Source organism: Xenopus tropicalis, chromosome 5 (assembly GCF_000004195.4).
Source record: "Xenopus tropicalis strain Nigerian chromosome 5, UCB_Xtro_10.0, whole genome shotgun sequence".
NCBI lineage: Eukaryota > Metazoa > Chordata > Amphibia > Anura > Pipidae > Xenopus > Xenopus tropicalis.
Window position 1 is genome coordinate 7,087,034 of NC_030681.2, and position 12,905 is coordinate 7,099,938.

A 12,905-nucleotide genomic window follows, 5' to 3' on the forward strand; every position below is an offset into this window, starting at 1 on the left:
ACCGGGCTGGGTAAGTATTAGTCTTGGTATGCGCTGTCCCCGGGGCAGGGGGACTGGTCAGTCGGGGACTCCCCGGAAGTGACTGTAACACAGTACCTTGTGCCACATTAGGAATAAATGATGATGTTAAATGAGTGTAGAGAAATGGGAAACAGCGGGGCTCATTTAGTACATGGGCAGTAACCCACAACAATCAATCAGTAATTGGCTTTTTCAGTCAGATGCAGGTTAAACAATGAAAGTATACATTTGATTAGTTGCCATGGTTACTGCCCATATGCAAATGTGCCCAGTGTTTATAAATGAGCCCCAGTGGGAGGCCGTGCACCTATCACGCTATTGGCTGTTGGAATCCTTCCCTGAGAGTTAAGTAACGGCACGGAGGGCGGCATGGTGTAAGTGCAAGCTCCCCTGCCGAGCGCAGACAGAATTATTCTCGCCACTGTGAGTGCCTCATCCGACGCGCAGTTAATTGCCTCGGTTATTTACGGCCAAATATAATATGCAAGAAAATGGGCCCTTCCATTAGGTTAATGGCGAAACGCCTAATGGACGGTGCTAGGGGGTCACATAGTCGAGATGCGTCGCTATAAACAGAGTGCGCTCGGCTTCCCAGCATTCCCGCTGCGCATTGACTCCTCCTACTGGGATACGGGAATATTCTGTGGGTTTCCTTGGCCTTTAAAGCTATTCCTTCAGCGTCGAGTCCCCCCAATTTAATTCTACAAACTCCTGTTTCAGAATATTTCCCTCCTTCGTTTATTCCATTTACAGAATGTTTTCCCTCTCTCTAAACCAGTTGATTTTCAGATTTGTCATTGGGCTCATTACCATTACGGCGGCCGCTCCCCGCAGCCCCGGCACGTAAATCACTCAATAGTTCATTTTCACTTTCAGATAATTGGATTGGTTCAGAGGGAACATCACCGGGCAAATTGCTGACCAGGACTATCGGGTTAAGCGGAGCCGCGGCGCAATGGGGGGCACCGGCATTAGGGGATTGTGGGACTTTGGGGGGGGGGGGAGGATACTGAGATCCTGTTTCCAGCTCATTAAATAGAGATATTAGTGCTGAAATTAATTAATATGGGAATTAAAACAAGCACAAAGCTAAAGCAAGGGGGTCAGTGTCATTGCAATAACGAAGGGTCGGTTTTGCCTGAGAATAAGGCGCATTAATGAGATTTAGTGATTGCAAACCTGATTGGCTTTGGTTATAAAAAATATATATATATAAATATATAAGGGGGGGCAGTAATGAAATAGAGAAAGTACAGGGAAGAGCGACTAAGCTGATAAAGGGAATGGGCTCAGTTATGGGGAAAGGCTGGCCCAGTTGGGATTGGTTACACTGGGGGGGGGGGGGCAGTTAAGGGGGGGGTCACTATATATAAATATATAAGGGGGGGGCAGTAATGAAATAGAGAAAGTACAGGGAAGAGCGACTAAGCTGATAAAGGGAATGGGCTCAGTTATGGGGAAAGGCTGGCCCAGTTGGGATTGGTTACACTGGGGAAGGGGCAGTTAAGGGGGGGTCACTATATATAAATATATAAGGGGGGCAGTAATGAAATAGAGAAAGTACAGGGAAGAGCGACTAAGCTGATAAAGGGAATGGAAGATTCATTACCAGTTGCCCCAGCAAGCGGTTGGTTAAACTGAAATCTAAATGATCGCGGGGAGGAACAAGACAGAAGTTTATGGGGCGCATAATGATGCTGCAAGTGCTGCTGGGAAGTCTGTATCTCCCGGTGAGTTAGCGGCTAAAGCGCCGTCAGATTAACAGTGTATGCTAATGAGCTGTGTTAATAACAGTATAAACCCCCCCCCCAGATAAATCCATATTAATCTCTCATTGAGAAGAGCGGTTGGAGATGTAGGCGAGGGGCCCGAGTGCTGCGGCCGCACTGATCCTTCCGCTCTTCCCTTTCTGTTCTGTAAATGTGAATAATGATTAGACCCTTTCCTGATATTTATAGTACTCCCCATTATATATAGGGCCGCACCTAGTCCTGCCCCTTATTGGGGCAGAACAGCCCTATTGGGTTTATTTAATGGTTAAATGATTCCCTTTTCTCTGTAATAATAAAACAGTACCTGTACTTGATCCCAACTAAGATATAATTACCCCTTATTGGGGCAGAACAGCCCTATTGGGTTTATTTCATGGTTAAATGATTCCCTTTTCTCTGTAATAATAAAACAGTACCTGTACTTGATCCCAACTAAGATATAATTACCCCTTATTGGGGCAGAACAGCCCTATTGGGTTTATTTAATGGTTAAATGATTCCCTTTTCTCTGTAATAATAAAACAGTACCTGTACTTGATCCCAACTAAGATATAATTACCCCTTATTGGGGGCAGAACAGCCCTATTGGGTTTATTTCATGGTTAAATGATTCCCTTTTCTCTGTAATAATAAAACAGTACCTGTACTTGATCCCAACTAAGATATAATTACCCCTTATTGGGGCAGAACAGCCCTATTGGGTTTATTTCATGGTTAAATGATTCCCTTTTCTCTGTAATAATAAAACAGTACCTGTACTTGATCCCAACTAAGATATAATTACCCCTTATTGGGGGCAGAACAGCCCTATTGGGTTTATTTCATGGTTAAATGATTCCCTTTTCTCTGTAATAATAAAGCAGTACCTGTACTTGATCCCAACTAAGATATAATTACCCCTTATTGGGGGCAGAACAGCCCTATTGGGTTTATTTCATGGTTAAATGATTCCCTTTTCTCTGTAATAATAAAACAGTACCTGTACTTGATCCCAACTAAGATATAATTACCCCTTATTGGGGCAGAACAGCCCTATTGGGTTTATTTAATGGTTAAATGATTCCCTTTTCTCTGTAATAATAAAACAGTACCTGTACTTGATCCCAACTAAGATATAATTACCCCTTATTGGGGCAGAACAGCCCTATTGGGTTTATTTCATGGTTAAATGATTCCCTTTTCTCTGTAATAATAAAACAGTACCTGTACTTGATCCCAACTAAGATATAATTACCCCTTATTGGGGCAGAACAGCCCTATTGGGTTTATTTCATGGTTAAATGATTCCCTTTTCTCTGTAATAATAAAACAGTACCTGTACTTGATCCCAACTAAGATATAATTACCCCTTATTGGGGGCAGAACAGCCCTATTGGGATTATTTAATGGTTAAATGATTCCCTTTTCTCTGTAATAATAAAACAGTACCTGTACTTGATCCCAACTAAGATATAATTACCCCTTATTGAGGCAGAACAGCCCTATTGGGTTTATTTCATGGTTAAATGATTCCCTTTTCTCTGTAATAATAAAACAGTACCTGTACTTGATCCCAACTAAGATATAATTACCCCTTATTGGGGCAGAACAGCCCTATTGGGTTTATTTCATGGTTAAATGATTCCCTTTTCTCTGTAATAATAAAACAGTACCTGTACTTGATCCCAACTAAGATATAATTACCCCTTATTGGGGGCAGAACAGCCCTATTGGGTTTAATTACTGTTCAAATAATTTTTTTGTAGACTTAAGGTAGGAGATCCAAATTATGGAAAACCCCAGGTCCCGAGCATTCTGGATAACAGGTCCCATACCTGTACTTTGAAAGGGGCAATTTCAGCCAATTAAAGCATAAAAAGGCCACTGGTTTAGGGTTAAAGCCAGCAGCCAATCAGAGTTGCCCCCTTTCTTCCAGCATTACGCCCAGAGCCGAGTTTGATGATTCCAATCCAATTGGAAATGCAGCCACTTGGAGGCCTCGTTATTATGGAAGATCTTAATTATTTCAATTTGATTCAGAGGCTCTTAGCGCTAATTTATTCTTTTGTTGTTGCAAATGTAAAATGTGATTTTTGTGGCCCGAGGACACGAAAGGCGTCGGCGCATCCGAGCGGCCCCTGTGCTTTAATATAGTACAGCCACTAATATAGGAAAGCCGGGCCAGCACTCTCATTATGGCCACTGAGTGCATTTAATTAGGTCATTTTCTCTGGGTCCCACAGAAGCCTCGGTACTGTGACGGGTTATTTGCCCAATGCACCTTGTAGTTAACCCTTTAGTGCCTGCTTGAAGACTTATTTTGCAGCTGTACTTATTTAACGCTGGGCTGGGATAAGGAGCAGAAGACGCAAAAGCCTCAGGAACAACATTCCCATTCAGGGTATTTAGACTAATGCCCAATTATAGCCAGGCCTTTATAGTTTCTCCCAGCAGCCCCCCATCTTGGGTCTTGTTAGGCCGTCTTTTGTGTGTCAGTGGCACTGCACGTGCTCAGTGGGCTCTGGGCTGCTGCTGAGAAGCTTAGGGGGCGGGGAAATCATCAAGCAGGAAGTGAGGTTCATCTGCCATAGAAGCTGATGTGTATTGTGGGTTAAAGTTTATATATACTGTATATTGTGATTGTTATAGTGTATATATACTGTATAGCTGGCCCGTTATAGTGTGTATATAGTGTATTGTGGGCCCGTTATAGTGTATATATACTGTATAGTGGGCCCGTTATAGTGTATATATACTGTACAGTGGGCCCGTTATAGTGTGTATATACTGTATAGTGGGCCCGTTATAGTGTATATACTGTATAGTGGGCCCGTTATAGTGTATATATACTGTATAGTGGGCCCGTTATAGTGTATATATACTGTATAGTGGGCCCGTTATAGTGTGTATATACTGTATAGCGGGCCCGTTATAGTGTATATATACTGTATAGTGGGCCCGTTATAGTGTATATATACTGTATAGTGGGCCCGTTATAGTGTATATATACTGTATAGTGGGCCCGTTATAGTGTATATATACTGTATAGTGGGCCCGTTATAGTGTATATATACTGTATAGCGGGCCCGTTATAGTGTGTATATACTGTATAGTGGGCCCGTTATAGTGTATATACTGTATAGTGGGCCCGTTATAGTGTGTATATACTGTATAGTGGGCCCGTTATAGTGTATATACTGTATAGTGGGCCCGTTATAGTGTATATATACTGTATAGCGGGCCCGTTATAGTGTATATATACTGTATAGCGGGCCCGTTATAGTGTATATATACTGTATAGTGGGCCCGTTATAGTGTATATACTGTATAGTGGGCCCGTTATAGTGTATATATACTGTATAGTGGGCCCGTTATAGTGTATATATACTGTATAGTGGGCCCGTTATAGTGTGTATATACTGTATAGTGGGCCCGTTATAGTGTATATACTGTATAGTGGGCCCGTTATAGTGTGTATATACTGTATAGTGGGCCCGTTATAGTGTATATACTGTATAGTGGGCCCGTTATAGTGTATATATACTGTATAGTGGGCCCGTTATAGTGTATATATACTGTATAGTGGGCCCGTTATAGTGTATATATACTGTATAGTGGGCCCGTTATAGTGTATATATACTGTATAGTGGGCCCGTTATAGTGTATATATACTGTATAGTGGGCCCGTTATAGTGTATATATACTGTATAGTGGGCCCGTTATAGTGTGTATATACTGTATAGTGGGCCCGTTATAGTGTATATATACTGTATAGTGGGCCCGTTATAGTGTGTATATACTGTATAGTGGGCCCGTTATAGTGTATATATACTGTATAGTGGGCCCGTTATAGTGTATATATACTGTATAGTGGGCCCGTTATAGTGTATATATACTGTAGTGGGCCCGTTATAGTGTATACATACTGTATAGTGGGCCCGTTATAGTGTATATATACTGTATAGTGGGCCCGTTATAGTGTGTATATACTGTATAGTGGGCCCGTTATAGTGTATATATACTGTATAGTGGGCCCGTTATAGTGTATATATACTGTATAGTGGGCCCGTTATAGTGTATATATACTGTATAGTGGGCCCGTTATAGTGTATATATACTGTATAGCGGGCCCGTTATAGTGTATATATACTGTATAGCGGGCCCGTTATAGTGTATATATACTGTATAGCGGGTCCGTTATAGTGTATATATACTGTATAGCGGGCCAGTTATAGTGTGTATATACTGTATAGTGGGCCCGTTATAGTGTATATATACTGTATAGTGGGCCTGTTATAGTGTGTATATACTGTATATAGTGACAGTTATAGTGTGTATATACTGTATATAGTGACAGTTATATTGTATATATACTGTATAGTGGGCCCGTTATAGTGTATATATACTGTATAGTGGGCCCGTTATAGTGTATATACTGTATAGTGGGCCCGTTATAGTGTATATATACTGTATAGTGGGCCCGTTATAGTGTATATATACTGTATAGTGGGCCCGTTATAGTGTGTTTATACTGTATAGTTGGCCCGTTATAGTGTATATATACTGTATAGTGGGCCCGTTATAGTGTGTTTATACTGTATAGTGGGCCCGTTATAGTGTATATACTGTATAGTGGGCCCGTTATAGTGTGTATATACTGTATAGTGGGCCCGTTATAGTGTATATATACTGTATAGTGCGCCCGTTATAGTGTGTATATACTGTATAGGGGGCCCGTTATAGTGTGTATATACTGTATAGTGCGCCCGTTATAGTGTGTATATACTGTATAGGGGGCCCGTTATAGTGTGTATATACTGTATAGGGGGCCCGTTATAGTGTGTATATACTGTATAGGGGGCCCGTTATAGTGTGTATATACTGTATAGCGGGCCTGTTATAGTGTATATAGACTGTATAGCGGGCCCGGTATAGTGTGTATATACTGTATAGTGGGCCCGTTATAGTGTATATATACTGTATAGTGGGCCTGTTATAGTGTGTATATACTGTATATAGTGACAGTTATAGTGTGTATATACTGTATATAGTGACAGTTATATTGTATATATACTGTATAGTGGGCCCGTTATAGTGTATATATACTGTATAGTGGGCCCGTTATAGTGTATATACTGTATAGTGGGCCCGTTATAGTGTATATATACTGTATAGTGGGCCCGTTATAGTGTATATATACTGTATAGTGGGCCCGTTATAGTGTGTTTATACTGTATAGTGGGCCCGTTATAGTGTATATATACTGTATAGTGGGCCCGTTATAGTGTGTTTATACTGTATAGTGGGCCCGTTATAGTGTATATACTGTATAGTGGGCCCGTTATAGTGTGTATATACTGTATAGTGGGCCCGTTATAGTGTATATATACTGTATAGGGGGCCCGTTATAGTGTGTATATACTGTATAGGGGGCCCGTTATAGTGTGTATATACTGTATAGGGGGCCCGTTATAGTGTGTATATACTGTATAGGGGGCCCGTTATAGTGTGTATATACTGTATAGCGGGCCTGTTATAGTGTATATAGACTGTATAGCGGGCCCGGTATAGTGTGTATATACTGTATAGCGGGCCCGTTATAGTGTATATACTGTATAGTGGGCCCGTTATAGTGTATATACTGTATAGTGGGCCCGTTATAGTGTATATATACTGTATAGTGGGCCCGTTATAGTGTATATATACTGTATAGTGGGCCCCGTTATAGTGTATATACTGTATAGTGGGCCCGTTATAGTGTATATATACTGTATAGTGGGCCCGTTATAGTGTATATACTGTATAGTGGGCCCGTTATAGTGTATATACTGTATAGTGGGCCCGTTATAGTGTATATATACTGTATAGCGGGCCCGTTATAGTGTATATACTGTATAGTGGGCCCGTTATAGTGTATATATACTGTATAGCGGGCCAGTTATAGTGTATATATACTGTATAGCGGGCCCGTTATAGTGTGTATATACTGTATAGTGGGCCCGTTATAGTGTATATATACTGTATAGTGGGCCCGTTATAGTGTATATATACTGTATAGTGGGCCCGTTATAGTGTGTTTATACTGTATAGTGGGCCCGTTATAGTGTATATATACTGTATAGTGGGCCCGTTATAGTGTGTATATACTGTATAGTGGGCCCGTTATAGTGTATATATACTGTATAGGGGGCCCGTTATAGTGTGTATATACTGTATAGGGGGCCCGTTATAGTGTGTATATACTGTATAGGGGGCCCGTTATAGTGTGTATATACTGTATAGCGGGCCTGTTATAGTGTATATAGACTGTATAGTGGGCCCGGTATAGTGTGTATATACTGTATAGCGGGCCCGTTATAGTGTATATACTGTATAGTGGGCCCGTTATAGTGTATATACTGTATAGTGGGCCCGTTATAGTGTATATATACTGTATAGTGGGCCCGTTATAGTGTATATATACTGTATAGTGGGCCCGTTATAGTGTATATACTGTATAGTGGGCCCGTTATAGTGTATATATACTGTATAGTGGGCCCGTTATAGTGTATATACTGTATAGTGGGCCCGTTATAGTGTATATATACTGTATAGTGGGCCCGTTATAGTGTATATACTGTATAGCGTGCCCGTTATAGTGTATATACTGTATAGTGGGCCCGTTATAGTGTATATATACTGTATAGTGGGCCCGTTATAGTGTGTATATACTGTATAGTGGGCCCGTTATAGTGTATATATACTGTATAGTGGGCCCGTTATAGTGTGTATATACTGTATAGTGGGCCCGTTATAGTGTATATATACTGTATAGTGGGCCCGTTATAGTGTATATACTGTATAGTGGGCCCGTTATAGTGTATATATACTGTATAGCGGGCCCGTTATAGTGTATATACTGTATAGTGGGCCCGTTATAGTGTATATACTGTATAGTGGGCCCGTTATAGTGTATATATACTGTATAGCGGGCCAGTTATAGTGTATATATACTGTATAGTGGGCCCGTTATAGTGTATATATACTGTATAGCGGGCCCGTTATAGTGTATATACTGTATAGTGGGCCCGTTATAGTGTATATATACTGTATAGCGGGCCAGTTATAGTGTATATATACTGTATAGCGGGCCCGTTATAGTGTATATACTGTATAGTGGGCCCGTTATAGTGTATATATACTGTATAGCGGGCCAGTTATAGTGTATATATACTGTATAGTGGGCCCGTTATAGTGTATATATACTGTATAGTGGGCCGTTATAGTGTATATATACTGTATAGTGGGCCCGTTATAGTGTATATATACTGTATAGTGGGCCCGTTATAGTGTATATATACTGTATAGCGGGCCCGTTATAGTGTGTATATACTGTATAGCGGGCCCGTTATAGTGTGTATATACTGTATAGTGTAACTGTTATATTGTATATATATATAAGGGGGCTACTGGGGGCATCTTTGGGGTCAGGTACAGAACCCCAGCCTACGTTATTGTTTAGTTCTCCTTTAAAATAAAATTGTTTCATACTCATACATACATATATATATATATACATAGAGAGCACTTGGGATACACAAGTTTCCAGTTCAATGCAAATAAAAACAATATAAAGTAAAAAAGGACAGTAAAGAGGCAGAAAGGTAATTGAAAGCGCGGATGATTAAACAGCCCAAAGTCAGTTCCATCGCACAGAAAGTAATAGGAGAGAGGACATAACGGATTGCCGCACACTGGCGCTGAGTCCCAGCCAATGGCGAGAGGGACGGGGGGAAAAGCTATAAAGAAACAATACAAAGTGTGTTATTATAGCTGGAGGGAATGCGTCTGCTCAAGGGCGATGGCGAGGAGTCATTACAGGCTGACAGCTTCCCGGGCACGGCAGAGAGTTACAGTCCGAGCCGCTCGCACAGGGAGATAAACAAAATTTCAAGGGCAAATGGAATAGGGAAAACAGAATGCGGAATGGCAATGTGACCCTTTCCACTCCGGCCCTTTAAATACCTGCCTATGTATGAGCTTATAGGCACCCTATGGGGGTGACTGGGCCTTAGCCCCCCTCTATTGCAGCTTACAGCTAAGGATACACATTGCAGAGTATTGGGGAGGGAGCAGTAAATCATTCACAATGGAGAACTCCATCTTTGCCTCCTTCCAGCTGACCACACCCCCAATGACATCTGGACACACCCCCTTGGCGTTTAGGTCACAGAGCCCAGGTAGGGTTTTAAAGTAAAATGTAACCTAATAGGAGGGGTACGGAGGGGGATAAGGGAGGCTGTGACCAGAGAAACAAAGACAATGGGGGTCATTAGGGTACTAAGGGGCGTGTTTACTAAGATTGGAGATAAATATCACCGGTGATGTTGCCCATAGCAACCAATAAGCACTTAGATTTAAACACCTACAAGTTAGAGATCAAAAGCAAAGCTCTGATTGGTTGCTACAGGCAACATCACCAGTGATATTTATCTCCAATCTTAGTAAACATGCCCCTTAGTTTGCCCAGAAGCAGTAACCCATAGCAACCAATAAGATGCTTGCTTTTAAACAGGTGACCAGTAAATGCTACCTGCTCATTGGTTGCTATGGGTTACAGAACCGATCCCCACAGGCGCTCCCCGGGCCAGCAGATCCCCCATTCCCGACGCACCTAAGAGGTAAGAATAAAGTATGCACGCTCGGGGGAGGGGGTTGGGTGGGCAGCAGGGGGTGTGGGGGCCATGGCGGGGGTCCTTTGGGGGGCCCCTGGCATTTTCGCAAATTTTTCGCCGTTTTGCAAATTTTTTCAAAGATTTACAAATTTTTGGGGACAGATTCATCACTACTGAAACTGCAAAAATGCACGAAACGCATTGTCAATGGTGGATTTGTTTTACACGCAACAAGCAGTGAATACAAATATCTGTTAATGTGTATATAGAATAATCCCCGCGGCTGATCTGTCACTGGAAATAGCGCTAAATACAAACAATGCGTAATGTATTCTGCTCTCGTGTGGAATCCCCCGAATAGGGCTAAAAACTGCCGCACGGGGAAAAAGGAGAAACTTGGATCTGAATGGAATTCTTATCTATTGGCATTTATACATGATGGGGACCGATCGAGGGAAATCAAACTGCGCTGATCTACCTGATTATGTCTGACGACGCAAAGTCCTAGCCGACGCCCCAAGCGCAACAAAGGTTCTTCTCTGTATCAGTATAGAAAGTATAAAAGGAATGGGCTAGATTGGTGGGAGGCCCCTCGGAACTTCTAGACCAGTGATCCCCAACCAGTGACTCAGGGGCAGCATGTTGCTCCCCAACCCCTTGGGTGTTGCTCTCAGTGCCCCCAAACCAGGGAGTTATTTTTGAATTCCTGACTTGGGGGCAAGTTTTGGTTGAATAAAAACACGATTTCCTACCAAATAAAGCCCCTGTAAGCTGATAGGATGCATAGAGGCCCCTAATAGCCAATCACAGCCCTTATTTGTCTCCTCCATGAACTTTAATGGTGCTTGTGTTGCTCCCCAAGTCTTTTTATATTTGACTGTGGCTCATGAGTAGGAAAGGTTGGGGATCCCTTGGCTAGATCAATAGGGGGGTGTCTGGTAGCCAAGCCCCACAAAGCACACAGACACAGGAGCCCATTCTCTCCTCATTCCTCTTCTTCTCTATTACAACCAGTCTGTTCTACCCCCTCCCTTTGGGAAGCACAGGCAACTTGGTAGGAAGCCAAAAGAGCCCACCAAAACCAAGAACCACCATGATGTTCCTTGGTATCCTAGTAGCAGGCCCAGACTGGGGTTCAAAATAGACCCTGGTATTTCTAGGACACAGAAGCCCAAACAGCCCCCCATCGGCCCAATAAATAGTGACTGTCTATGGCACCTTACAGTAGCCCCCCTGGCATTCCCAGTACACAGAGGCACAAACAGCCCCCCATCGGCCCAATAAATAGTGACTGTCTATGGCATCTTACAGTAGCCCCCCTGGCATTTGCCAGAACCCACAGCATGCCTTCCATACTAACCCACCCCCTGCTGGTCCCCTATATTGTGTGTGATTCAGATGCACAACTTGGAGGACTTAAGGTGGCCATACACATTCAGATTTGCTTGTTTGGTGAGGTCACGAAATGAGGAAATCTTTCCCCTGATAATATTGTGCAAATGCAATTGGTTGGCCCTAGGCCTATCTGATAGACATCTGCTCAATTTTTGGCCAGATATCAATCAAGGAGGCCTGTTGGAGGGCCCCATACACGGACAGATAAGCTGCCAAGTCGGTCTTAAGGACCCAAATCTGCAGCCGAAATCTGCCCGTGTATGGCCTCCTTCAGGGAGTGGTTGGTGGTGGCCCCAACGTTGCCCTATATGTCCCTTCTGCTCCATGACAGTCAGTCCCCTTTGTCAGAACCTCTTGGAATCTCTTTGAAATCTCTTGAAATATAATATCCGGTTCAGCTTAATGGATTAAAACCAACGCCAAGATGGCGGAGATATTAGACGTGTAGTAATTAGGGACCCGGGAGAAAGGGCAATAGGAAATGAATTGACAGAATGTCGCCCAACGGCGCGTGTTCCCGCCGGGGCTCACTTCTTACCTCCTAATGGTTCTCAGGAGCGTGGATCTTGCTTCATTGTGAAAGGTAATTATAACGCTAGTCGGTGGAAGATCGGATTGGTAGTGCAATTCTGTACATCTGGAATATAAAGGGGAAATGAATAATGAATAAAATGAATAATTCTGGAGATTAAAGTCGCGCAATTTGTTCCGCGCCTGTCCCCGCGCCGCCATGACACATTATATATATTTCAATACAAACACTTTTTCTTTCGTACCAAGTCCCTGTGTGTGCGGCACTCTTGCTATTATATTATGTATAAATGTATATATATCTCTATAAAAGGCAGCTGAGGGCGCGAATACAGCGCAATAGAGGGTTGGAATTAGGACAGAGGGGGCGTAAGAACCGGCGCCACCATTACTAGGGCCCCTTGGGGTACAAACGCCATGTAATGGTTAAATATGGAGAGATTTTTTTTCTATTTGGCCTGGTAATCTATACATATATACATATACTGTGTTAGTGCATAAAGTGTATAATATAGACGCTCTCATGTGGAAAGTCGCATTATGTGAGGGGGAC

At 42.6% G+C, this 12,905-nt stretch overlaps 1 protein-coding gene across 2 annotated transcripts in view; it reads right to left on the reverse strand.

The window, feature by feature from the left end:
- Positions 1-12,905, reverse strand: part of galnt14 (polypeptide N-acetylgalactosaminyltransferase 14) — a 234,379-nt gene that overhangs the window by 38,284 nt on the left and 183,190 nt on the right. For both annotated transcript variants that reach the window (XM_031901791.1, NM_001078901.1), the window contains 1 exon segment: positions 12,360-12,458. In XM_031901791.1, the coding sequence (XP_031757651.1) occupies positions 12,360-12,458 (99 nt within the window).